Source organism: Sus scrofa, chromosome 5 (assembly GCF_000003025.6).
Source record: "Sus scrofa isolate TJ Tabasco breed Duroc chromosome 5, Sscrofa11.1, whole genome shotgun sequence".
Taxonomy (NCBI): domain Eukaryota; kingdom Metazoa; phylum Chordata; class Mammalia; order Artiodactyla; family Suidae; genus Sus; species Sus scrofa.
The window spans coordinates 10,490,186-10,515,796 of NC_010447.5; the positions used below are offsets into that span (position 1 = coordinate 10,490,186).

The 25,611-nt window shown below is 56.0% G+C and overlaps 1 protein-coding gene across 1 annotated transcript in view; it reads right to left on the minus strand.

The window, feature by feature from the left end:
* The window catches only part of CYTH4 (cytohesin 4), a 30,382-nt gene continuing 5,787 nt past the window's right edge, over positions 1,017-25,611 (minus strand). Inside the window, 12 exon segments of the mRNA NM_001144121.1 lie at positions 1,017-1,089; positions 2,033-2,187; positions 3,128-3,199; positions 3,569-3,645; positions 5,287-5,398; positions 11,789-11,937; positions 13,718-13,830; positions 14,343-14,423; positions 15,700-15,818; positions 17,348-17,414; positions 18,546-18,610; positions 21,522-21,604. Of these exon segments, the coding sequence (NP_001137593.1) occupies positions 1,017-1,089; positions 2,033-2,187; positions 3,128-3,199; positions 3,569-3,645; positions 5,287-5,398; positions 11,789-11,937; positions 13,718-13,830; positions 14,343-14,423; positions 15,700-15,818; positions 17,348-17,414; positions 18,546-18,610; positions 21,522-21,604 (1,166 nt within the window).

Sequence of the window (25,611 nt, forward strand, 5' to 3'; positions counted from 1 at the left end):
CTTCTTGTTTGTACCACCAGTTCTGCTTGAGGACATCCGTCTGGGATGCTCTCTGCTATTTTCTTGAGGAGGCCCACCTGCCGCTTCTCTACAACGGACATCCTTCAGGACGGAGCCCGCTCTGCTCTCCGCCTCCCGGCAGCCTTCCATGCGGAGCCCCCTCCAGCTCGGGAAACCAGTCCAGATAGTCCAGCCAGGAGCTCCCTGGGAGACCAGAACAGTCCTGTCGTCTACCCAGAGGAGGTGGTCTGGCAGGAGGGTGGTCGCTAGCTTACCCCCTGCTGGGACCCACACTGGACTCTGGCCAACAGGTGGGATGTTGAAGGGGGGGCCATAGAGCCAGAAGGACCAAGACATTTCCATCCAGACACCGTGGTTTCCAAGGAACCAGAGAAGGAGTGTGACTTGGCCGAGGGCACACAGCAAGTTGGAGCCGGAGCTGGGATTAAGACTGCAGGGTCAGGGCTCCCAGTCCAGTGCTCCTGGGTCTCCTAGAGATGATCTCTGTGGGTCTGAGACGTGTATGTCTGTCCCTTGGGCGGGGAGGGCCAAGCCCCGGCTGAGGATGGGGGAGGGCCAGCCAAGAAACCGCCTGTGCGGAAGGAGGTGGCACCGCCGTGGCGGAGGGTAGGACACACTCCGGCCCCTCCCGCTTTGAGGGCTGAAGGCACATCAGACGGCGAGGAGATCTTTGACAGAAGAGGAAACTGAGGCCCAGAGAGCGGACAGGGTGCCAGGTTCTGGGCTGCTTTCCTTACCTCGTATTGCAGTGGACCTGGCAGGGCCGGGGCCTTTCCTGGGTGCCCGGGCCCGCAGCCTCATGGTCAGGCTCTGAATCTCAGGGGTTCCCACCCAGCCTCCTGAGCCCTGCCTCCCTCCTCCTGTCAGCTGGAGGTAAAGGGGGGAGAAGGAGGATGCCTGCGGGCCAGGAAAGGGGGCCCTGGGGTGAGGGGTGGGTCTCTGGGTACCACGGGTCACGTGGTTCCCAGGAGGCGGAGCATCACTTCCCCGGAAGCTCACTGCTTGCTGGCGATCTTCTTCTTCCGGGCAGAGACCAGGTCATAGAAGGGGACACGGGTGATGCTGGCCCTGGAATGAGAGCAGGTGGAACGATTTCAGGGCTGGGCGAGCTGATGAGGGGGGTCTTACCTCCTAGGGCTGGAAGTAGGGGCACGTGTCTCTCAGGGTGGGCTTGGCCGGCCTGGCTGCAGAGGAAAAGGCCAGATGACCCCAACGAGGACCAAGCCAGGGAGGGTTCGGCTTTGCTGGCCTAACCCAGAGTCCCACGGGGCCAGAGGGGGTGCGGCTGACAGCTGAGAGCTTTGCGAATGCTGCTCCACAGGCCTCTGGACTCAGGCTCTGGCTTGCGGGTCCCGGCTCTGCCCTCACTGGCTGCGGGACCCTGGGCAGCACCCTCCCCTCTCTGGGCCTCAGTCCTCATCTCCTATCTGTAAAATCGGGGTGAGAGGAGAGTGGGTTTGGCCTGGCAGCTCACAGGGTTTCTGGAAGGCCTGAGGAAGAAGACCCCACAAGCCCCTGGGATATGGCCCTCGGCCCCCTTAATTTTTTTCCTTTTCAGGGGCACACTCAGAGCATGTGGAAGTTCTCAGGCTAGGGGTTGAATCGGAGCTATAGCTGTCGGCCTACACCACAGCCACAGCAAGGCCAGATCCTTAACCCACTGAGCAAGGCCAGGGACCGAACCCACATCCTCATGGATACTAGTCGAGTTCTTAACCTGCTGAGCCACCACGGGAACTCCCTCCATGACCACTTTGGATCGTGATGCTAAGAGGCGCTGGGCAAAGAGCTTTACACAACATCTCCCATGATCCTCCACCACCTCCACAGGCCCTGTGCTGGCCCACGACAGGTGCTCACGGGATACGGGGGAAAGGATTTGCATCAGAGAAACAGGAGGGAGATGCTGGAGTTAGGCCTCTTTACAGACAAGGAAGCCAGGCCCTGAGAGAAGCAGGGGCTTCTGGCGGGTGACGGGAGACCTCGCCCCACCAGCCCGGCCAGCCGTTACCGAATGGCCTGGATCCACTGGTCCCGCTCCTCGGCGCTGGCGGCTGAGATCCGGTAAGACTCATGCTTGCCCTCCACCACTTTGCCGTCGCCGTCCGTCTTGCAGGCCTTTATCTTCTGGCCCCGGCAGCTGGGGTTGTAGAGCTCCAGGCAGAACTGTGGGGAAGTGGCCAGGTGAGGGCAGGGCTCGGGTGGGAGGAGAGGGCGGCTGTCCCGGGCTCTCCCGGAGGCTCAGAGAGGCCCAGATCCTCGGGCAGGACCAGCACTTGGACCAGCGGCAGGACACACCCGACCCCTGGCCTCCCTGTGAGGGGCAAAGGGGCCGCAGGTGCAGCTCCTCATATTGAGAACGACCTAGGCACCAGGCTCTACCTAAATACACGATTCTCCTTAAAATCCCCAGTTGACAAAGGGGAAACTGAGGCTCAGAAAGGAGCAGAGACTTACTGAAGGTCCGGAGCCAGGGGCAGGGGTAGGCTCGAGAGCCAGTGAGGCTAAGCCCTCTTTTTTATATTTTGATCTCTTTTCTTTTCTTTCTTTCTTTTTGCCACACCCGCAGCATATGGAAGTTCCTAGGCCAGGGATCGAACCTGCGCTACAGCAGTGAAAACGCAGGAGGCTCAGCCTGTTAGACCGTCAGAGAATTCCCTTATTTCTTTTCATTTTAGGGCCACAGCTATGGCATATGGAGAGTCCCAGGCTAGGGGTCCAATTGAAACTATAGCTGCCAGCCTACACCAGAGTCACAGCAATGCGGGATCCAAGCCTCACCTGCGACCTACACAGGCAATGCCCGATCCTTAACCCACTGAGCGAGGCCAGGGATCGAACCCGCATCCTCACAGAGGCAACGTTGGGTCCTTAACCTGTTGAGCCACACCAGGAAGTCGGAGGCCAGCCCCCTTGAGGACGTTGACCTGTCCCCAGGGTCCACAGCCGCGGGATGGAGGCTGAGGCAGCCGGGAGCCACCCAGAAGGTGTGATGGGCGCAGGCTGGGCCTCTGGGGAGCGAAGCCCAGCAGCCCCTTCCTCCTGCCTTGTTTTGTAAATTCTTGCAGCCACCACTGTGGCCTCAGGCCCCCACCCTGACACCTACCGGCTTCTTGGGGTCGTCCACCTTCTGCACTGAGAGGTTCTCAAGGGGGATGATTCCTCGGGGCTCCTTGTCCTGCAGGGAAATGGGAGGAAGGTCGGGATCGCAAGTGGAGCCTCCAGGCCAAGGGCAGGAGTGGACATGGGGGACCCCAAGGCTCAAAGAGAAGTGCGTCCATCTCCCCAGACTCTGTCCAGCCCTGGCGGGGCGGGGCGGGGGGCGGGGGCAGCATGGGAAGAGCCCTGGCTGGGAGTTAGGAGGCCCGGCTCTGGCTCTGCCGAGCACCTTGGCCCAGCCCCTTCCCCTCTTCGTGACTCAGTGTTCCTCTTCTGCAGAATGGGTGTGGAGCAGGACCGGATGACCTGGAGGGGGCCCCAAGCTCTTGGTGGACTGGCTATTGGGGAGTTCGGGCAGGGGCTGTGGGAGGCGCGGGGTGAGGCTCACGGTGGTGAACTCGAAGTAGTAGAGGCAGCTGTCAGTCAGGATGAACCAGCGCCGTTTCCACGTCTTCACGCGGCCTCCTGCAAGAGCCCGTGGCCAGGCGGTCAGGCGTCCCCTGCCCTGGGCCACTGGTGCTTCCCTCCACGGGGGAGCAGGGCCTCTGATGCTCTCCTCTGGGCCCCCACCTGCGTCCCCTGACCCCTGGCCTGTCACACCTGTCTCTGAATTTCCCTCTTTCCTGCTGAAAAAACCAGAGCGGCTCCCACCACCCCCAGGCTTCCCCTGAGCTGCCTGACACCAGGTTCCTTCCTGATCAGGCCCTGGGGCAGGCTGGCCATCCCCTGCATCCTCCTGCTTCTCTCACCCTTCCGTTCATCCTTTGGCCTGCTCCCTGCCTGGTACTGTGCCAAGCCTGTCATCATCTTTCATTTGCCAGGCAACATTCTAGAAGTTTAAAACAACATTCACTTTTATGTATTTATGTATTTATTTTGCTTCTTGGGGCCGCACCCACTGGCATATGGAGGTTCCCAGGCTAGGGGTCGAATCGGACCTGCAGCTGCCGGCCTACACCACAGCCACAGCAACGCAGGATCCGAGTTGCATCTGTGACCTACACCACAGCTCATGGCAATGCCAGATCCTTCACCCACTGAGCAAGGCCAGGGATCGAACCTGTGTCCTCATGGATACGAACGGGGCTCGTTACCACTGAGCCACAATGAGAACCGCATGAAAACAACATTCACTGATCAACCCCTATAACCACCTATGAAGAGGGGACCATTATTAAACCCACATTACAGATGAGGAGACTGAGGGGCAGAGAGGCTAAGCCATCTGCTCAAGGTCTTGCAGCAGAGCTGGGATTCGAACCCTAGTGTCCCAGCCCCAGGGCCCAAGTGCTTGGCCATTATCCTACACATATAACCCTCCCAGGGATGATTGCTCCCATTTCACAGCGATGGAGACTGAGGCCGAGGAGCCTGACCCCTGGCCCAAGTGGAGAAGCTGGGGTCTGTGAGTTAGAGACGCCCCGGGACTGAGAAGAGTCAGCTGCGCAAGAAAAGAGGCTGCAGTCTGCAGGGAGATAGGCTGGGAGGTGAGCCTGGAGAGACAGAGGGTTTGGAAGGGGCCCTCCAGGCCGGGGCCCCTGCTCAACATGAGGGTCCTGTCCTCTGCTGCCCGGGAAGACCACTGGGCCTGGCTGGACCGCCCCTGCTGGGGGTGCCGGGGGCCGACGGCTGAGCCCTGCAGTGCCCTGGCTGCAGCAACCACCACAGCTCCTTTCTGCAGGGGGAGGCCCTCCCTGCCCCCCACTCACACCGAGGGGAGGCTTCCTGAGCCACATCCTGTCATGCTCCCTTGGACACCCAACCGTCTGCCCACCAAAACCCGCCACGGGCTGGCTGTGCGCCCTTGGGCAGGTGCCCTAACCTCACTGGGCCCGGGCTTCCTCAGAATGGCTTCAGGAAGAGATGCCTGGGGTGGAAGCCTTTATCTCTGAATCTGTCAGCTTCTTGGCCCTGCTTTCTCCCCATTATTCCCCTCCCCCAGGGTCCCCTCATCCCCAGGACAGACAGATGGAGGGATGGGGCAGCCAGACAGCTAGCTGTGCAGGGGGGGGTCAGGAGACCTGGGGCTGACCCGACCCCGCGCCCCGAGGCTGTGTGTCAAGTGTGTGCATGCGTCTGGCCGTGTAGCCTGAGCGCGCGGCTCACCCAGCTTAAGCAGCCAGCCCTCTCGGTCGGGGTTGAAGAAGGTGTGAGTGAGGTCATTGCCGTCGTCCTCGGGGATGGAGAAGGGCTCGTTCTTGATGCTGTCGAAGAGGTTCTGCCGCGGGAGAAGGGGGGAAAGAGCTGCTGTGACATCCCTCCCAGTCCAGGGCCTGCGTCTGGCCTGTGTGGCTTTGGGCAGGTCCCGGCCCCTCTGGGAAAACTCTTTCCCCTCCTGTTAGCGCCCTGTGGGTCCCTGGCCTTCCTGATGAAACCCTCCCTGGGCCCCCAGGCCCACCGGTGTTCTCTGTCCCCCACCTCTGCATCCTGCCTCCCCCTTGTGGTACCGCAGAGCAGAGCCCACGGGGTCAGCCCCACAGAGAGGCGATGCCCGGCTGCCCCTTCCTGAGGCTGACCCTCCAAAGAGGTGGGGAAGTTCTCCAGGGCAGGCCTGCATGTCACAACCCCAGAGGCTCCCCAGGGGCCAGCCTAAAGCAGGTGGGCAACTGTTTGCTGACTGACAGTGGCTGACGGTGCCCCCCACTCTCGCCCCCGCCCCGTCCTCCCACTGGAATTCCAGCGAGTGGCAGGAGAACGTGTGGTGGGACTCGAGCAGCTGCCTGGTGTCAGGCTGCTTGGCTTAAAAATCTCGGCTTGCTCACTCAATGGCTGTGTGACCCTGGGCAGCTCTCTCGACCTCTCTGAGCTGCTGCGTCCTCATCTGAAAAATGAGCAGAACAAGGTGGACCCCTGGGGTTCTAGGGGGAGTAAATGGGTTCCACCGGGGTCAGAGCCTCACCCTGCCCCCAAGTAAAGGGGTAGATGGGGAGGAGGAGGAGAAGCCCCGCCTTCACCCTGACTACCCAGTTCAGTCAGTTGGGGCCCATCAGCCCCGTGTCTGAGAGTATTAGAGGCAAGGAAGCTCAGATGGGATGTGTACATGCACACACATGTACCCCTATGCACGTACACACACACACACACTGGGGCACAGCAGCCAGGGCTGGGGTCTCTGGGAAACATCCATGGGGGGAGGGGGGTCTCCTCTTAGACGCTGTAGCTAGACTTCCAGGTGTACCCTGGGTGCGGGGACACAGAGGAGCTGCTAGGGAGTCAGAGAGATTGGCCACCCAAGCTGTGACTCATGGCTCTTATAGGTCCCCCTCCTAGGCAGAGACCTGCGGGGGTGGGTGGGTGGGGAGAGAAGAATTTTCCAGAAAGCAGATTTCACTTCTCCATGGAGGACTTCCTAGCAGACAGAGCTGCTGAAATGGAAGGAGCAACCTTGCAGGGTAATGAGCTCCTTGTCACTGGAGGTATGCAAGTTAGGGCTGTGACCTCCCTGTGGGAGAGTCGTACATGTTGGTAACAGATCACCGGTCTGTTTGGAACCCCTGCCTGCCTCAAACCCCATGGGTACTACTTTATGGACAACCTGCCTGGATTTCCAAGGGGATAGAAAAAACATTCTAAATTGTCTCTTCTGCTTATTAAAACCAGACGCAATGCTGGGTCCCCGTCGTTGAGATAATGTAATCATTTCCTTCCGCGGCGTTGGTGTGTGTGTGTTCAGATGGTTTCCTCGAAATTTTAAATGGAAAATTTTCACAAGCGCCGTTTGATTTCCTAACGTTTTAGAAGTGGTGCCGCTGGTTTTTACAGGCCTTTTCTGATCTAGGAGCCTAGGGATGGTGGTGGGTGAGAGAGCGGGGAGGAGGGCGTGGGCCGAGGGCAGCTTTGCCTGGGTTTGATGGACGTTTCTATCACTGTTGACTCGGGGGTCCCCGGGCTCAGCTGGCTGTGACGGGGCGGGTGAGGAAGAGCACGGCTCTTTTTCTCTGGAGCCCCTGCACTCCTCGGGCCACCAGGAAGCCCCACTGCCCCTCCCCCGCAGGCCCAGGCTGGCGCTGGGAATCCCCAGGTGGCGCTGGCTGGTTGACTGAGGCCTGCGGTGGCAGGGCCTTGTCAGCAAAGCTGGCAGCCCAGACAAATATTCTGAAGCCCCAAGGAGGCAGGCAAGAGGGGGCAGAGGGGGCCTCATCCTTCACGACACCCACAGGCAGCCCCCTGGCGGCTTCTGCACGCGCCCTGCAGCCTGCACAGGCCGCCCCCGCAAGGAAACCTGCTCAGTTCACCCACATTTCCTGTACTTTGTAAACCACCAGCCGCCCCCCCCCCCCCCGTGCCCCTGCCCCCGGTAAGAAAACCCCTGTACCTTCCGCCACCAAACCACTGGGCCAGTCTGTCTTCTCCCACCTGGGGCTGGGTAGACGTGATCAGAAAGACAACAGGCAGCCAGCCTTTGGTTCTGCCAGCCTTCTTCCGGTTCTCCTCAGTTCTCCTCTGGGGAATCTTCCTCCCCACTTTCTGCCCAGGTTGTTGGGGGGGGGGGCTGGTGGGGAGGGTGGACACTCACTGCCCCTTCCCCACCCCCAGGCTGCAGGAGACAGGGAATGACTCCCATCTGGCTAATCAGAGCATTTTATCCTACTGGCCACAGTGCCTGGTCCAGAGAGGGACCTATGACCTATGCCAGCCAATGAAGCCTTTATTCTGGGGCTCGAGTTTAAACTGTTAAGCAAGACAGAAGCCCTTGGGGAGAGCCAATTTAAGAGAGAAACCGACATGGGGGAGGGGTTGCTCAGAGATGGAGAGACCAGATTGAGCCCTGATCTCACTGAGCACCTGGATCTAGCTGAGCCTGAAGCCGACTATTCATCCCCCATCTTTTCTACAACATGAGTTGAGATTTCCTCCAGCCAAGAAGCAACTGGAGGAGTTCCCGTTGTGGCGCAGTGGTTAACGAATCTGACTAGGAACCATGAGGTTGCGGGTTTGATCCCTGGCCTTGCTCAGTGGGTTAAGGATCTGGCGTTGCCATGAGCTGTGGTGTAGGTTGCAGATGAGGCTCAGATCCCACGTTGCTGTGGCTCTGGCGGAGGTGGGTGGCTACAGCTCTGATTAGACCCCTAGCCTGGGAATCTCCACATGCTGCAGGGGCGGCCCCAGAAAAGGCAAAAAGACAAAAAAAAAAAAAAAAAAAAAAGAAGAAGAAGAAGAAGCAGCAACTGGAAACTGGGAAACCCAGCCAAGACCTCTGTCCCCAAATCTTGCCTTCTGGTCTCTGCAGAGGGAAGGGCTCTGGAGTCAGACACTCCTGGGTTTGAATCTCCACTGCTCATAAACTGAGGCCCCTGGCCAGCTCAATTGGAGCTCACTTTCCTTTGTTGTCAACTGGCAGTGATACCTACTGCCCAAGGTTGTCAGAATGACTTAATGAGAACACTTAATGGGCCCGGCACACGCTCAGTTCTGATGGAGACACTTGGACAAGAAGAACCCAGGAGGTCCAGTGCTGCCTGCAGCAGAAGATGCCCTGAATTGGGCATCTTATTAAACCAGATGGAGCAAATGAGTAAATAGAGTATGTGATTAAATTATCTCAATGTTGGAGACCCAGCATTGCATCTGGTTTTAATAAGGGACTCTCCACCTGTGACCCCAGAGGCTGGAGAGCCCTCCCTCTGTCCTCTCTCTTTCTTCCCCCGCTCCACCCTAGCTCCCTCCCTGCATGGCTCTGTCTGGGTGGTACCAGGCGCTTGAAGCACACAGTCTGCTTCTCAGGAGAACAGAGCATTGTCAGCCCACTTTGCAGATGGAGCAACAGGCTGACACTCAGGGGCACACAGCCATAAGGGCAGAGCTGGGATTTGATCCCCCGAACTCTGAGTCCACATCCTGCACCTTAGTCCCCTAGACCCTGCCCCATCCCCATTCCGACAGTCAGGGTGAGGCCAGCCCTACATGTCTGAGCTCCCACTCCCATCATGCACCTCTCTGAAGCCTTTCTCAGATGCTCCCCCTCATGGTCACGGGGTGACCTGTCTTTAGATGACATATCTATGTCAATTTAATCTCATCAATCAGGCCACTTAAGCACGAGTCTTTGGCGAGACCCAAGCTAGAGTAGCTTCATGGAGACTCCTTCTGCAAAGATGCAAACTTTGAATACCTGCAGGTGCTTAAAGCCAAGTCCTTGCTTTAAACATGGGGAAGATGAGGCTTGGAGAGGAAGCAAGGGTGATATCCTTGAAGAGCTAGGATTGGGTCAGTGGGATCCACTTTGTGCCCTGGGAAGCTTCGGGATTAATTAGCCAGCTCGACGACATAGGTGCTGTGCTAAATACCTAACGCTTCTACCCCAATCCTGTAAACTGGGGGCTCAGAGAGGTCAAGCCACTTACCTAATATCACACAACTAGACAATGGGCGAGCCAGCACTTGGATGGGGCTGTGACTCCAACGCTGGGCTCTTTCCCCCACTCTGTGCCCGCCTCTCTCGGCTGCCAAGGAGGATAATAAACCCTTCCCAGACCTCCCAGGCAGAGTTTGAAGCTAAATGGAGATAATAGACCCGAAAGCCCTAGGAGAAGAAAGTTACAAGCTCTATACAAATGCGAAGCTTTGTTATTAACAAAAGGCTTGAATTGGGAAAAATACCTAAGGAGGGAGCTGCTGAAGGAGGCCCTTTGGGGGCTGAAGCAAAAAAGCTGGCACCTGGGAGATCCAAAGGGACTGGTGCTGGCATATCATTAACTCATTACCTGCCAGACAAGGTGTGCCCTGCTTCCCGCCCCAGAGAACCACAGTGAGATTAGTTACGGGTTTCAAATGCCTTTCACAGTTCGGGCATTTTACAGGGGGCTGGGGATTTAAAATTACTATTAATTATTCTTAATAGCGACCTAAGCCACCATTTAGAGCTTGTGCTATGTTCCTGGCATGGGCTGTGCCCTTTACATTTTTAAAAATGACTACTCACAGCCGCTCTGTGACGCAAGCGTCATTATCCCTGCTCTCCTGGTTGAGGGAACAGGAGCTTGGAGAGGGTGAGTCATGACCAAGGTCACCGGGCAGGCAAATGGGGAGGTGGAATTTGACCTGAGCTCTAACCTACTCCCAAGCCCTCATTCTATGTCGTGCCCATCCCCCCATGATACGCTTTCTCCTTTGGGGACCAAGGAGGGTGCTGGGCTAAGGGGGTGGCTATTCTCAGACACCAAGGGAAGGGGGGCACCAGAATCACTCCAGACCCAGGCTCCCTACCACCACCCAGACTTCTGCTGCTGGGAGGTGCAGCACCGGGTGCCAACTCTGAGTGTGGGTTTCACACTCTTTTCTGCTCTCCTGCAGGGCTCTGACCCTGAGGCAATGATGCTCTATTGAGCTCTGGGGCGTCTCTAGTCCTGGAAATGAATTGCCAGTTCATTTTTGCTGAGCCAGGCTTTGGATCTCACTCCTGTATTTCTAGAACAGCTCTGCTCCGCTTTGCCCGTAGGAAGCTGGCAGATTCCTGAGGCTGCCATTAGAAGCCCTGGGCACTCTGGCCCTGCCTTGGTGCCCACAACTGTCTATATATACACAGTGGGCTATTCTAAATGCCCCTTCCTTTCCCAATCAGGTCAGGTGCTTGGCCATTTCCTCCTGGAATATTCTCTCTCTGCTTTGCTTCTGGGCAAACTCCTATGCAACCTTCAAGGCCCAGTTCAAAAGTCACCTCCTTCATGGAGTCTTCCATAGCACCCTTCCCCTGCCCCCAGGAGAGGGACCGTCGTGTCCTCTGCGTTCCTACGGTCAGCACAGCATGAATCATGCAGGGTTGTCACTCACACATGTATCACCTTCCCGCCAGACTCTGAACTTGGGCTGACTCAGCCCTGGCTGCCGCATGCCAGGCCCAGGGCCTGGTGCAGTGTGGCTGGGTGGGGGCTGTTTGAGGTGGAGATGGGAGGCCTGGGTTCCGCTTGACACTTGAGCTGATGTTTGGCCTGTGTTCCTTCCTCTCTAAAGGAGTCCAGGCTCTGAACAGAGTTTGAGGATTTTCAGCTCTGACTGCCTGAAAATCTAAGCATCTGAGATTCTAGGAAACAGACCACAGCTGCAGGCAGGAGGCACCCTTTCTGGAAGGTGTGAGAGGTGTGTGTCCAGAGTTCCCCAAAGATCGGGGTCTAGTGGGGTGGCGTGGGGGGAGGAACCTCCTGGGCATCTATCTTGGACCTCTTTTTTTTTTTTTTTTATGGCTGCACCCACAGCATATGGAAGTTCCCAGGCTAGGGGTCCAATCACAGCCACAGCAATGCCAGATGCAAGCTGTGCCTGCGACCTACACCGCAGTTCCCAGTAACGCTGGATCCTTAACCCACTGAGTGAGGCTAGGGATCAAATCCCCATCCTCAAGGATACTAGTCGGATTCTTCACCCGCTGAGCCACAAAGGGAACTCCTGAGACCTCCTTCTTAAGATGGGGCCACTTGGGGAGGCCCGTCTCAGGATCCACCTCTCTTGCGATGGTCCCTCTTAAGACAGCTGCCAGGAAGGGAGGTCTGTCTCGGCAGAGTCCCCTCTTGGAGTGCTCTAGCTCAGAGGAGCCCCTCTTGGGCCACGGACCTAAGGACAGGCTCCTCCTGGATGCCTGGGGACTGAGCTGATGGGGCCGCAGCCCTCTTACCCGCAGCTGCTCCTCGGGCAGGTCACTGCCGTCATTGATGCCTCGGTTCATGGACACAAAGCGCTCGAAGGGCGGCCTGTCTCGGACATTGGGGTTGTGGAGGCTGGTGTTGAGCATGATGATGGAGAAGGACAGGACGTAGCAGGTGTCTGCGGGACGGGGCGGAGATCACAGTCCCGGCCACACCCCCTCCCCTGCCCAACCCCTTCCCGGGGCCAAGAGTCCAGCTGGCTTAATGCCCGGCCGGTCCACCCTGTCCGCCTGGCTCGGCATTCGGGGCCCGGCCTCACCTCCCACTCATCCTGGGCTCTCTGCTCTAAACAAGCTCTAGCTGTCAGTCCCCCCCCCCCCGCCGCGTGCCCGCGGTGCCCCCCTCCCCACTTCTGCTCTGCTGGGCCCCTGACCAGGCCCGCCCTCCCCTTCCCATTTTCTCTGCATTGAAACCTCCTGCTCTTTTGGCTCCAGCTCCAGCCCTCCTCCCTGCCGACCCCTTCCAGCCCCCCTGCCCACTCTGTTCTGCCTCCTCTGAACTCAGAAGATGCTTATTGTTGGCACTGCTGTTCAGGGCTTGGTCACGTGCTGCTTGGTAATCTTGCTGGCATCGTGGGGCTCCTGTTCCATTATTCAGACTTTCAGGGACTTGGGAGCGAGGGCTGAGCGTTTGGGAGAGGAGGGCGCTCGCGGCTGTGATGTTTTAAAGCCGTGGGTCCAGAGCCAGGGCAAGTCTGGCCGTGTCCCTGGTTCTCCGGTTGACCTCGGAAAGTCCCCGAGGTCCCGGAGCCTCAGCTTCCCCATCTGTGACATTAGGTGGTTTAACGTTGAAACAGCCTCACGTTCTAGAACCTCGACCTGCCTGCCTCTGTGAACAGTGGCACCCAGCGTTGGTGCCTGCCTTGCGCTAAGCTCCTTCCATCCCGCGAGAACACTCTGAGCCAGGCACTATCACCAACCCCCATTTTACAGATTAGGAAATGGAGGCACAGAGAGAGTAAGCTGCCTGTCCAAGGTCACACAATTAGGTAGTTGGACTGTGATTTAAATCTGGTGCTTTAAAATTCCTTCCTTCCGACAGAGATATGGAGGACCTCCTGCGTGCTATAGACTGGGGATCAACTAGTGGAAAAATGTCCGTTTAGACTTGTAGAGCTGATGGCTAATAAATATGCAAATTTCTAATTTACATACAACTGCAAGGTAGGACACATGCTCTATAGCGCTTGTCCATGGATATACTGCCAGGAAGTCCCCTTCTTTCCTCTGAGTCCGTATCTATGTGGCTGAGAATACGGCTGACCTCACAGAGTGGATATAAGGATTAGGTGACTTTGCGTGGGGAGCACACGTAGCACAGGGAGAGTGCTCAGTACGTGTAATTGGTTATTGCTATGGTGGCTTCAGATCCAGAGAAGAGGCCAGGACAAGCCCGCCAAGATGACTTCTCGCCTGTTGGGAAGTTTGGAGGACTGATCTTTGCCAATATTCTTCTATGCCTCTTTGTCCCCCTGCATCCTGCCTAGGCTGTCTCATGCTTTGGTGCCTTTGCTCAAACTAGAAGTCCTACCCTGAAGGCCTTTTCTCTCTTTGACCTCCTGGAGAACTCCTATTCATCCTTCAAAACCCCACTCAGACCTCACAACCTTTAGGAAGCCAGCCTGGACACACTGAGTCCTGCCCTCAATGTGGTACTGCTGCCTTCGGACCCTGTGCCATTGTTTTCTGCCTTCTTCCCCAAGGATTATGTCCTGAGGCAGCTCTGCTCAGCAAGCACCCAGCAGAGGGCCTGGCACAGAGCTGGTGCTCAGTGAGGGTTCATGAGGGGATCTGAGCTCCCAGGGTCTGGGTGCTTGGAAGAGACTTGAAGGGGTGGAGAGGCCATGGTGCCCTGGGTGGCAGATTTACACCTGGCAGGGTCCCCTCCCACACTGGTACCTGTGGACTGGAAGACGCCCGGGTTACAGAGGCAGTATCGGGCAGCAAAGGTCTCCATCATACGGTCGATCTTCTGGGCCTCGCCTGGCAGCCGGAAGCTCCACAGGAACTGTCTGGGGAGGAACAGAGCTGTGGGCAGAGGATTGGTGGTGGGGGGCCCTTGGAGGGAGCGGGGGGCTCTCAGAGAGGCTGGGGGCCCCTCCCCACCAATAAGCTGCTCTGCCTCTCCCAGGCTTAGTCTATCTTTCTTTTTCTTTTTAGGGCTGCACCTGCAGCATATGGAAGTTCTCAGGCTAGGGGTCGAATTGGTGCTTCAGCTGCTGGCCTACGCCACACCCTTCTCTGCTTTACTTGTATTCCAAAGAATTACAATCTTCTAACTTATTTCATATATTTTGAGATCTGTCTTTCCCACTAGAATGTCCTCAGCAATGCCAGATCTGAGCCATATCTGTGATCTATGCCACAGTCTGCAGCAACTCTGGAACCTTAACCCACTGAGTGAGGTCAGGGGTCGAACCCGCATCCTCATGGATACTAGTCCGGTCCTTAGCCTGCTGAGCCACAATGGGAACTCCAGGCTTAGACCCTTGAGGGTCAGGCCCCCGCCCCCTGGACCACTCACCTGAGGGCCTGTACGAGGTTGAGGTTGGCGAACTCGTGGCAGTCCACGAAGGCCTGGAGGACCTGCAGGTTGATTGGGTCCCTGAGGGAGGAGGCAGAAGGGAGGGTAGGACACACTGGGGAATTTGCTGGAACCCACTGCCCTGAGTCAAATCCTTCCTCTGTCACTTCCTGCCTGGGTGACCCCATGCAAGCCACTTGACCTCCCCAAGCCCCGGTATCCTTAACTGGAAAATGGGGAGACTCAGACGTACCCCCATTTCCTCCCTCTTCCAGGTCTGAGATAAAAAAGTGCTACCCTCTTGTCTGCTGCATTTCCAACTTGCTTAAGACAAGGAGTGTGTCTTCTGGGGGCCGGGGTGAAGGGGTGCTGGTTTGCTGGCCCAGCTCCACGCTTGTCCCCTATACTCTGTACCCCACCCAGAAGCCAGAGGGGTCCCTTCAGGCCACTCCTCTGCCCAGAACCCTCTCAGGGACCCCCATCTTGTCGCCTGCTACTTCCTCCCTCCCTCTCTCTCTTCCAGTCTCACTAGTCTGCTCTTCCTTGAGCAGCCTTCTGCCCCAGGGCCTTTGCACATGCTGCTCCCTCTGCCCGGGAAGCTCTTAAGTTACAATCCAGGGTCACCTTCTCTACGAGACCCTTCATGTCCACACTACTTAAAGTCACAGCCTTCGACACGTGGTTTCCAGAACTTTCTCACCTCCCTTCTCTGCTTTATTTGTATTCCAAAGGACTTACAATCTTCTAACTTATTTCATATATTTTGAGATCTGTCTTTCCCACTAGAATGTCCCAGAGGGCAGGAGGTTTTTTTAATTTTTTTTTTAATAGGAGGTTTTTTTTATACTGAAGTATAGTTGATTTACAATATTGTGTTACATGCAGGTGTATAGCAAAGTGATTTTATATATTCTTTTTTCCGTTTTTTTCCCATTATAGTTTATTATAAGCTACTGAATATAGTTCCTTCTGCTATACAGTAAATCCTTGTCATTTATCTATTTTATGTACGGTAACCTGGTAGCGTGCACCTGCTCATCTCATATTCCCAATTTATCCCTCCCCGCCCCAGGCATTTTGTCTGTTTCGTTTGCTGATGTCCGTCCAGGGTTTAGAACACTGCTTGGTACACCCACCGTACATACTAAAAATATCTGCTTGTTTTCTAAACAAACGAAGGCAGCAAGGCAGGCAGGCTTTGGTTCAGCGTCTGGAGGGGAGCCATCAGTGAGTTGACACAAGACCCAAGAGTTACAACTTTCCTAACATGATTCATGCCCTTGCTTACCTGCCCCCCGACACCTGTGCCCACCCGCACACCCTCATTCCCTGCCTCCCAAGGGCCCCTCCTCCTCACCTCTCTCCCAAGTAGGTGCCGATGGCCGTCTTATTGAGCCCCTCACCCTTGTACAGGAACTGGGCGATGTCCTGGACATCAGGGCTCAGCAGTTTGTGCTCAATGAGATACTGGATGCCCTGGAGGTCATACACAGAGCCTGTGAGCAGCTCCCACCCAGCCACTGGCCTGGGAGGAGGAAGGGAGGGAGCCCCTGTGGCCAGAGCCCTGGGGCCTGGCATTCTGGCATTGGCTTGGCTGGATCTGGGAAGTCGTGTTCTCTCCCTCCTAGAAGATGCCTTTGTAAGGTGGTGAGTTCCCCATCGGCAGAGGTGTGCAAAGAGAGATGGGGTTCCTGCAATGAACCTGAGTCACACCAGGTGCTCCGCAGGGTCCCCTTCAGTCTGACACTCTGATTCTATGCTTCAGTGATGCTATGAATTTTAAAGATTGAATGAGTCAGCCATTCCTTTTGTCCCCTTAAAATTCATATTGTTTAAAAAGAGTGTTTCATTTTTTTCTCCCAAGGAATCTATGTCCATTGTTAAATATTAGGGAAAAAAAAAGCCCCAGCTCAATCAAAGGAGAGAAAACTACCCAGTCCAACCACATGGAGGGAGACGGTTTCACTGGTGGCCTCTCCTTCCCCTTCTGTATGAAAATGGGCCTGTGCCTTGCGCGCTTGGCTGAAACCCGCTCTTGCGGTTTGATAATATCACAAGCGTCTCTCCCTACCATCCAGGCCCTCAGAGCCTGTCATGCTAATTTCACAAGTTGGAGGGGTTGGTCTCTGGATTTCTGTGATGATGTGTTTGGGTCCCTGTTCCTTTGGGAGAAATGGCTGCTGAAAGAGGGAGGACGGGCTGTGGAGAGCGCTGAGTGACAGGCAGATAGCATGGGGACCCTTTGATGTCCCCTCCCTGGGGGTGCTCAGGCAGGAATGTGAGTTAGTGTGTGTGTGTGTGTGTGTGTGTGTGTGGTCCGCGTGGATGGGGCAGGGTCGATTTCTGTGGCTGTGGGACCCGAGGGTCTGTCTGGGGGAAGAGAGCCAGCCTCCCGAGCCAGAGCAGGAAATTTCCAGGGACCCCTCGGCTGCCCCAATCCCACCTCTGTGTGTCAGCTTGAGGCTTTGTCTGTCTCTGCTCCTGCAGGAAAGGAGGCCAGTGGTCCCCTAATTGGGCAAGAGGTGGGGGCTGGGGTTGCTCTGAGGCTAGTGGGGTGGGGGTTGGGGGGTGGGGGTGGAGGTCAGAGCGTAGCTGGGCTCTGAGCGCCCAGGGCTCTAAGCCAGCATCTCAGGGCTGGTCCCCTGGCCGAGAGGCTGGAAGACCCCACTGGAGACTGGGCCTCAGGATCTAAGGGCCCCACTGGCCAAAGTCCTACTCACAAAGTGGGAGACAGAGGCCCAGAGCCAAGGGGCCCCAAGGCCATGGACATCTCAGACCCCACCTTATCCTCCTGGCTCCCACCTCACGCCCTGGGGCCCCTATGCTGTAGGGTGGCAGAGCCCCTAGCCGTGAAGGGCACCGGGCAAGGTGCTGAGCCTGGCGAGGCTCTGTTTCCCCATCTGTAAAGTGGGTCATTGTGTCAGCTGAGGGGAAGAAGAGGAGTGGCAGGGGTGGCGGGCGTGCAGCTCCCCTGGCCCCATGACCCGCGCCCCCGCAGCGCCCACCTTCACAGGGTCCATGTTGAACTTCTTGCGCCCGATGGACAGCTCCTTCTCTTTCTGGGCCACGCGGCTGCAGATGGGAAGACATCAGCCTGGATGCCCCAGGACCCGGGGGAACCCCCCAACCCCCCTAGAGCCTATTTTCCCTAAGGGCCTCCAAGTGGGGTCCCTCAGGCCCCGCGTCAGAACCACCTGGGAGAACGTGAGACAAGAGACCGGGTCCTTTCCTGAGCTACGATGCCAGATTTTCAGGGGGCCCAGCACCAGCATTTTCATCAGCTCTGGAGCTGTGGCCTCAGGAGCCAGAGGGGCTCCTGATTGGGAGGTGGAATTATTGGGGTGTGGTGCTTGGAGCGGGGTCAGGATAACGGGGAGGCTGGGGGTGAGAGCACAGGCTCTGGAGCCAGAGCCATGAAGGGTGAGTCACTTCATGGCTCTGGAACTCAGTTTCTCCATCTGTAAAATGGGGGTGACTCCACCCCTGCCCGCAAACATCGTTGAGCAGTGTAAGCACAGAAAATAGCTGGTGGTGGGTGCCGTGTAAATGTTACGTTGTTTTTATCACTGGGTGGGAGCAGGGGAAGCTGAAGACATGAGGGCCAGGCATCTACGCGTGTGTGTGTGCGTGTGTGTGTTTGTTCTTGAGTTAGGAAGGTGGAGACCAGAGCCATGAGAGGACTAAGGGGTGGCAGGGGTAGGGTGGGGGTCTCCTGGGACACCTTATGTAGGAGTCAGTGTCCTGGGGCCCTAGGGGATGATAGGGACCAAACTTATTCTTTTTTTTTTTTTTTTTTTTTTGTCTTTTTAGGGCCACACCTGCAGCATATGGAGGTTCCCAGGCTAGGGGTCAAATCAGAGTTCTAGCTGCCAGCTTACACCCCAGCCACAGCAAAGCCAGATCCAAGCCACGTCTGTGACCTACAGTGTAGCTCGCAATAGCACTGCATCCTTAACCCACTGAGCGAGGCCAGGGATTGAGCCCGCATCCTCGTGGAAACTAGTCAGGTTCGTTACTGCTAAGCCACGACGGGAACTCCCAGGGCGGTCTTCCCATAGAGGGGGAGGGGTAGATGACATAGGCCAGGCTCCTAACCCCATAAGATCCTTGGCTCCCTTGGGCCTGAGTTTCCTTCTCCCTGGCGCATCCCAAGATGCTCCTGGCCAGTGGCAGCTTCCCAGTGTCGCCTGCCGGGCCCCTCACCTCTCCTCCGCTGTCTCAAAGCAGTCGATCTGGGCAAACACATCTGCGATTTCCTCCTTCAGCTTCTGCGGGGTGGCAGGGGGACAGGGAGGGAGAGTCAGGGGGGTGGAGGCGGGGACAGAAAGGGCTTCGCGACCCTCCCCACCCCCACACACAACCACTCCCACCCCTGGGCACAAGTCAGTCCTCTGTCTTGAGCAGCCAACAAGGGCCCCAGCTCCTCAGACCCCTCGCCCAGATGTCTCTTACAGCCTCAAAATCCCTAGCCAAACTTACCGCTTCTGCTTGTACCTAATTCTCCAGGGGCTCCTGTCCTGGTGTGAGGGAGCGCCTGGTCCCCACCCTTCACCCCGCTCTATTTCCAGCCCTGAAAATTGTCCTGCCCTTGAGCGAAACGTTCCCAACAAGCCCTCCTCCACCCGGCTGCCGTCTTTCTGAAGCGCAGCTTGGTGCCCGTGCTGCTTCTGCTCAAAGGCCATCCATGGCTCCCTACTGCCTCTCCAGGCCAGAGGTACAAATTCCCGCCCTCTGATGAGGCCCCAACTCCTCTGGTTTCCCTCCCTCCATCCGTTTACTCTGCCCCTGCCCTAGACTCAGCGGCCAGCACGAGCCCGGTCCAGCAGGTGCAACCAAGGTACGAGACCGCACAGGCCTCTCCTCGAGGGATTTCTGCCCTTTCTGTGGAATTTACAGAAGAGGACACTGAGGCGCAGAGAAGTGAAGTGACGTGTCCCACATCTGATTCCAAGCCTGTCTTTTCCCTGATGCCCCCCTGCCACTCCTGGTCCTTTTCATCTTGACTCAGAAGAAGGTGCCCCGTGGCGGGGTACAACTCCCAGCTCCGCCAACCACTGCCACTGGGCAGATGGGGAGAGGGGGCACAGCTCGCTTAGCAATCCCCTGCTGCGGGGGGTGGTGCATGAACACCCAACAAGAGCCTCCAAAGGCACCCAGCCTTCCCTCACCTCCCAGGATCTCTGGAATGAGGGTAACCCTGGCTTATCCTGGGACCCTGGGGCAGCAAGGGGACTGGAGCCTCTGGGCCCAGTCAGCTCCTGACCATGTGACCTTGGCCGAGTCCCTGAGCAGCTGCCCCACAAATGAAATGAGGCTTCCCTCCTGGGTATTAATTGAGCACCTACTATGCTCTGACGAGTGGGCTGGGGCTACAGGGACGGGAAACACCAGGCTTTCCTCATGTGGAGCTCAAGGTCCAGTGGGGCTGCGATGGTGGCAGTCACGGGGCAAATGAAATGACCTTGCAGAAGATGGTCAGAGTAATGGAATATGCTAGGTGCTTGCTGAGTGAATGATCTTGTGCCCTTATCTTCCCCTGGAGTCTCAGGTGCACCTGTCTTGGGGCGGGGATGGGGTTGGGGTGGGGTCCCAGCATCTACGTTCGGGGTGGTCAGAGCAGTCTCTAGAGGAAGAGGCGTTGAAGCCAAGGATGAACTAGGAAAAGGAGGAGTCGTGAGGAGAGTTCCAGGCCAAGGGAACTGTGAGTGCAAAGGCCCAGGGGCAGGGCCGAGCACGGCATATTCTGGGAACAGAAGCAGGGTCTATCTCAGAAGGTTGCTGAGAATCTGATGAGCTAATGTCTGAGAGACTGGTGAACTGGAAAGACTTGGTAGATACGGGAGTGATCTTGTTTCTTGTTTCTTTTTCTTTTTAGGGCCGCACCTGCACAATATGGAAGTTCTTGGGCTAGGGGTCCAATCGGAGCCGTAGCTGTGGCCTACACCACAGCCACAGCAGCTTGCCATCCCAGCCGTGTCTATGACCTATGCCACATCTCTGGATCCTTAACCCGCTGAGTGGGGCCAGGGATTGAACCCACATCCTCATGTGGGACCTAGTGGGGTTCTTTTTTTTTTTTTTTTTTTTTTTTTGTCTTTTTGCTATTTCTTTGGACCGCTCCCGCGGCATATGGAGGTTCCCAGGCTAGGGGTCCAATTGGAGCTGTAGCCATTGGCCTACGCCAGAGCCACAGCAACGCGGGATCCGAGCCGCGTCTGCAACCTACACCACAGCTCACGGCAACGCCGGATCCTTAACCCACTGAGCAAGGGCAGGGACCGAACCTGCAACCTCATGGTTCCTAGTCGGATTCGTTAACCACTGTGCCACGACGGGAACTCCCCTAGTGGGGTTCTTAAACCACTGGGAGCCGCAGTGGGAGGTCCTATTAGTGTGATCCTGACCAAACAGTCTACATTTTTTTGGCCACACCCACTGCAGGCAGAAGTTCTCCAGGCCAGGGATCGAACCCAAGCCACAGCAGTGACCTGAGCCACAGCAGAGGCCATGCTGGGTTGTTAACCACTAGGCCACCAGGGAACTCCATAAATGGTCTACATTTTTAGGGGGATGAAGCTGAAAGCCAGGGTGGGGATGAGACCAGGTTGAGGCCACACAGGCAGGGATCGGCACACAGTAGGTGCTTAGCTGGCTGCTTTCTTTCTCTCCCCCACTCTCCTGGCTCTCTCTGGGCCCTGGCAGTTGAGCCCAGGAGTGGAGAGTCCCCTGAGAATTCTGTTCTCCCCACTCCTGGGGGCAGGGGCCGAGGCTGCATCGGGGCTAGAATCAGGCCCTACTCCCAGGCCAGGGTGGGTTGGGAATGAGCAGGGTGGTGTGTGAGCACGTCTGAGTGTCTGCGCGTGGGTGGGTGTGGTTTGAGGGTGTGTCAGCATGAACTTGTATGTGGACAAGAACATGAGTATTTGGAAGTTCCTGTTATGATGCCGCAGAAACAAATCCGACTAGGAACCACGAAGGGCGGGTTCGATCCTTGGCCTCACTCACTGGGTTAAAGATCCAGTGTGGCTGTGGCTGTGGTGTAGGCCGGCAGCTGTAGCTCAGATTCGATCCCTAGCCTGGGAACCTCCATAAGCCACGAGTGCGGCCCTAAAACGCAAAAAAAAAAAAAAAAAAAAAAAAAAAGAGCATGAGTATTTGTGAATGTGAGGGTGAGCACACCTGGATGTCCTCCAGAAGCTGCTTCCGGTGCCATTTGATCCGCTGCAGCTCCTCTGTCTCCCCGCTGCTCAGCTCCCCTGGGTCTGGAGAAAGAAAAACCAGTGGTTCCGGGTTCATTCCCCACCCTCCCCTCCGTCATTCAGCTCCAGCTTCTCTGGAGCTTTCATTTCCCCAGGGCCCTCTTCCCTCCAGAAACCCAGGACTTGCTCGCTCTCTTCATTCAAGCCTCTGCTCAGATGTCATCTCCTCCAAGAAGCTCTCCCTGATTGCCCTGTCCGAAGCAGTCCCTCCTCCCCCCTCCTACTAGCTTTTTGTTTCTTCTGCCCCTCTGGGTACAGACTCTCTAAGCCATCCTGTTTACCTGCATCTTGTGTGTTATACTTATTCCCCGCGAGGGAACAGGCACTTCAACAATTTCGCTCACTGCTGCATCCTCAGCACCCAGAGAGAGCCTGACACAGAGCAAGTCCTCAGTACAATACTAGCTGAAGACATTCATCCTTTGCTGGAACTTTAATTCTTCCCTGGATCATGCATCTGTCATTTATTCATTTATTTGCCCAACCGGGAAGTGTATCGCTTCACCTCACATCCCATTGGCCAGATGTAGTCACGTGGCCACAGCTACCTTCAAGGGAGGCTGGATAATGAGCCTTTAGTAAGTGGTCCTGATATCCTCACTATGTAAGATGAGAAAACTGGATTTGGGAAGGGGGTACATTTCAGTTCCTGCCCCAGATACTGAGGCTCAGAAAGGTGAGATGACCTGGTTTGGGTCTCAAAGGGATACATTGCGGAGCCGGGGGGGGACTTGGGTTGGGATGGCTACACAGCCTGAGTTCTTTCCTCATTGCCTGGAATTAAAGGTGACACAGGAGTCAGCTGACCTTTCTCTAAACCCCATTGCGCTTCCCGTCCCATCCTTAACACCCTCTCGGTTAAAATCTCCACATACAGAGTTCCCGTCGTGGCGCAGTGGTTAACGAATCTGACTAGGAACCATGAGGTTGCAGGTTCGATCCTTGGCCTTGCTCAGTGGGTTAAGGATCTGGCATTGCCATGAGCTGTGGTGTAGGTCGCAGATGCGGCTCGGATCCCGTGTTGCTGTGGCTGTGGTGTAGGCCGGTGGCTACAGCTGCAATTCGACCCCTAGCCTGGGAACCTCCATATGCCGCGGGATTGGCCCTAGAAAAGGCAAAAAGACAAAAAAAAAAAAAAAAAAAAAAAAAAAAAAATCTCCACATATGCACACAAAAAAGGGAATTCCCTTGGTGGCTCAGTGGTAATGAATCCGACTAATATCCATGAGGATGTGGGTTCGATCCCTGGCCTCGCTCAGTGGGTTAAGGATCTGACGTTGCCATGAGCTGTGGTGTAGGTCGCAGACACAGCTCGGATCCCACGTTGCTGTGGCTGTGGTGTAGGCCAGCAGCTGCAGCTCTAATTCACCCCCTAGCCTGGGAAATTTCACATGCTTCAGGCATGGCCCTAAAAAGCAAAAAGTAAAAATAAAATCCCCACGGAATCCTTATTGCTTAGAGTGAAAAGTTTTCATCCTGGTCTTGAGTCTCCCCAGCCTCTCCAGACTCTCCAGCATCCTCAAGAGCCTGGCATCCAGTCTGCCCACTCCTCACTGCCCCCAGCGGCCTAACCCCAGTCTTACTTCCCCACCGTTGCCTCCTCACCTCCACCACGTCGGCACCCCTTTTCCTTTGTGTGCACCCAAATCCCTCAACTCTCAAATCCTAGCTTTGGGAAGTGCCCGGTCACGTTTCTTGAACGTTTTTCTTTCTCTCTGTTTTGCGTTTTTAGGGCCCCACCTGCAGCACATGGAAGTTCCCAGGCTAGGGGTCAAATCGGAGCTGCAGCTGCCAGCCTACACCACAGCCACAGAGACTCAGGAATCGAGCCACATCTGCGACCTACACCACAGTGCATGGCAACGCTGGATCCTTAACCCACTGAGCGAGGCCAGGGATCGAACCTGAGTCCTCACGGATACTTGTTGAGTTCTTAACTCACTGAGCCACAACGGGAACTCCTCAGTCAGTGTTATTCTAAGTCTCTTTGTTACAGCAGCCATGCCTGAAACTCGACTAATGCGGTGTCCTTGTCTCTGAAATGTGAATCATAACCTAGATAGTAATTATCAGGATTAAAAAAGCTGAATTTTGCTCGATGCTCAGCAAATATCTAACATACGGTAAGGGTTCAACCCATGTCTGATGGATGCCATGTTGTGGCAGCCAGTTCTTCCCCTCAGGACCAAGGCACCCACTCCCTCAGCTGCTGGGGTAAGTGTATGCAGTCTCCTAAAGGCTCACAGCCGAGTCCTTCCGCATGAACTTGACCTCAGTCCAAATATAGAGTTGCTTTACCCAAGGAAATACCCCTGCCCGAGGGTAGTCACTGCAGAAAAAGCCCAGGCCCTTTGCCTGGTTTCTGGGCCCGAGTCAGTTTTTAGATTTAGGCCCTGACTTTTTCAATTCCTTTTTTTTTTTTTTTTTTTTTTTTTTTTTTTTTTTTTTTTTTTTTTGCTTTTTAGGGCTGTACCGGCGGCATATGGTGTTTCCCAGGCTAGGGGTCGATTTGGAGCTACACTTGTCAGCCTACACCACAGCCACAGCAACTCGGGATCCAGGCTGAGTCTGCAAGCTACACCACAGCTCATGGCAATGCCAGATCCCCAACCCACTGAGTGAGGCCAAGGATGGAACCTGCATTCTCAGGGTACTAGTTGGGTTCGTTACCACTGAGCCACAACAGAAATTCCATTTTTTTTCCTTTTTTTTTGCTTCCCCATGGCATATAGAGTTCTTGGGCCAGGCATCAGATCTGAGTACAGTTGCACCCAAGCTGCATCCGTAGCGATGCTGCATCCTTAACCCACTGTGCAGGGCCGGAGATCGAACCTGCGTCCCAGTGTTCCCGAGATGCAGCCAATCCCACTGTGTCACAGCGGAAACTCCAAACCAGGCCCTAGTGACGGAGAGGCCAGGCCCCCAGAAGGAAGGCTCCTGCATCACTGTGGCCAGTGTATGTGGTCATGAGCGCCTTGGTCAGGCAGCCAAGCCGGGTCTCTCTGACCCACCAAGTCCCACAGTCAAGCCCAACAGCCATCCTTTGTAACTGGTTCAACCCACTTCACCTTTGTAAACAGGTCACCCAGTGAGCAGAGACAGAGGGCTCTAGTAAGCTCCAGGGACAGGTGGCTCAGACCCCCATGTCACCCACTGTTATCGCGCCAGTTCTGCACGGATTGTGGATCCCATGGGTCCTTCTGACAAAGGAGGAAAATGCCTGAACTTGGTTCTTGATGGTGGTTCAGTGTTTGGGTACAAGCAGAACTGGACAGCTACTGAACTACAGCCCTGCTCAAAGTTTCCAGAAAGTGGTGAGAAGCCCCGCCTCCCAGTAGGCAGAGCTTTGGCCAGGGCACCTGGTCATCTATTTCATGGGGAAAGTGAAGTGAAATAAAAATCTATATGCGTTCCTGGGCAGTGGAAGATGACTGGCTTCTTGGTCAGGAAGAAGGAGAGAAGAAAGATGGGGAAAGGAGAGGTCCGGGGGATAGATGGGTGCGTGGCCGTCTGGGAGCGGGCACGGGGTGTGAAGATTTTTGCAAAGCACATGAATGTCCCTCAGGAAGCAGCCACTATAGGAGGGGCACTAAACCTCCAGACAGGCAGCAAGACTCAGCCAGCTGACTTCAGTCTGTCTCTGTGCTGGTCCGACGATACCTGAATAAAGCAGAGGAGAGGCATGGACCCACTCACCCAGGCTCCCCAAGCTGCTGCCACCTGCTGAATATCAGGCCCGCCAGCCACAGAGACCGAGGGTTTCCAAAAGGCCAACCAGCAACCTGATGGCAAATCAATTACACGGGCTCCCTTGTTCTGGATACGCGGCATCCTTTCCTGCCCACAGAGCCTTGGCCAGCACCACTATTCAAGGGTTGATCTGCTGACTCAGAACCCTGCAAACGCTGCATGAGACCAGAGGATCCACTTTATAGTAAAGGAGGCGTAGGAGGAGCCTGGGGCCAGAGGACCCACTGGTCCTCGTATTTCATCACCAGAAGACGTTGGTC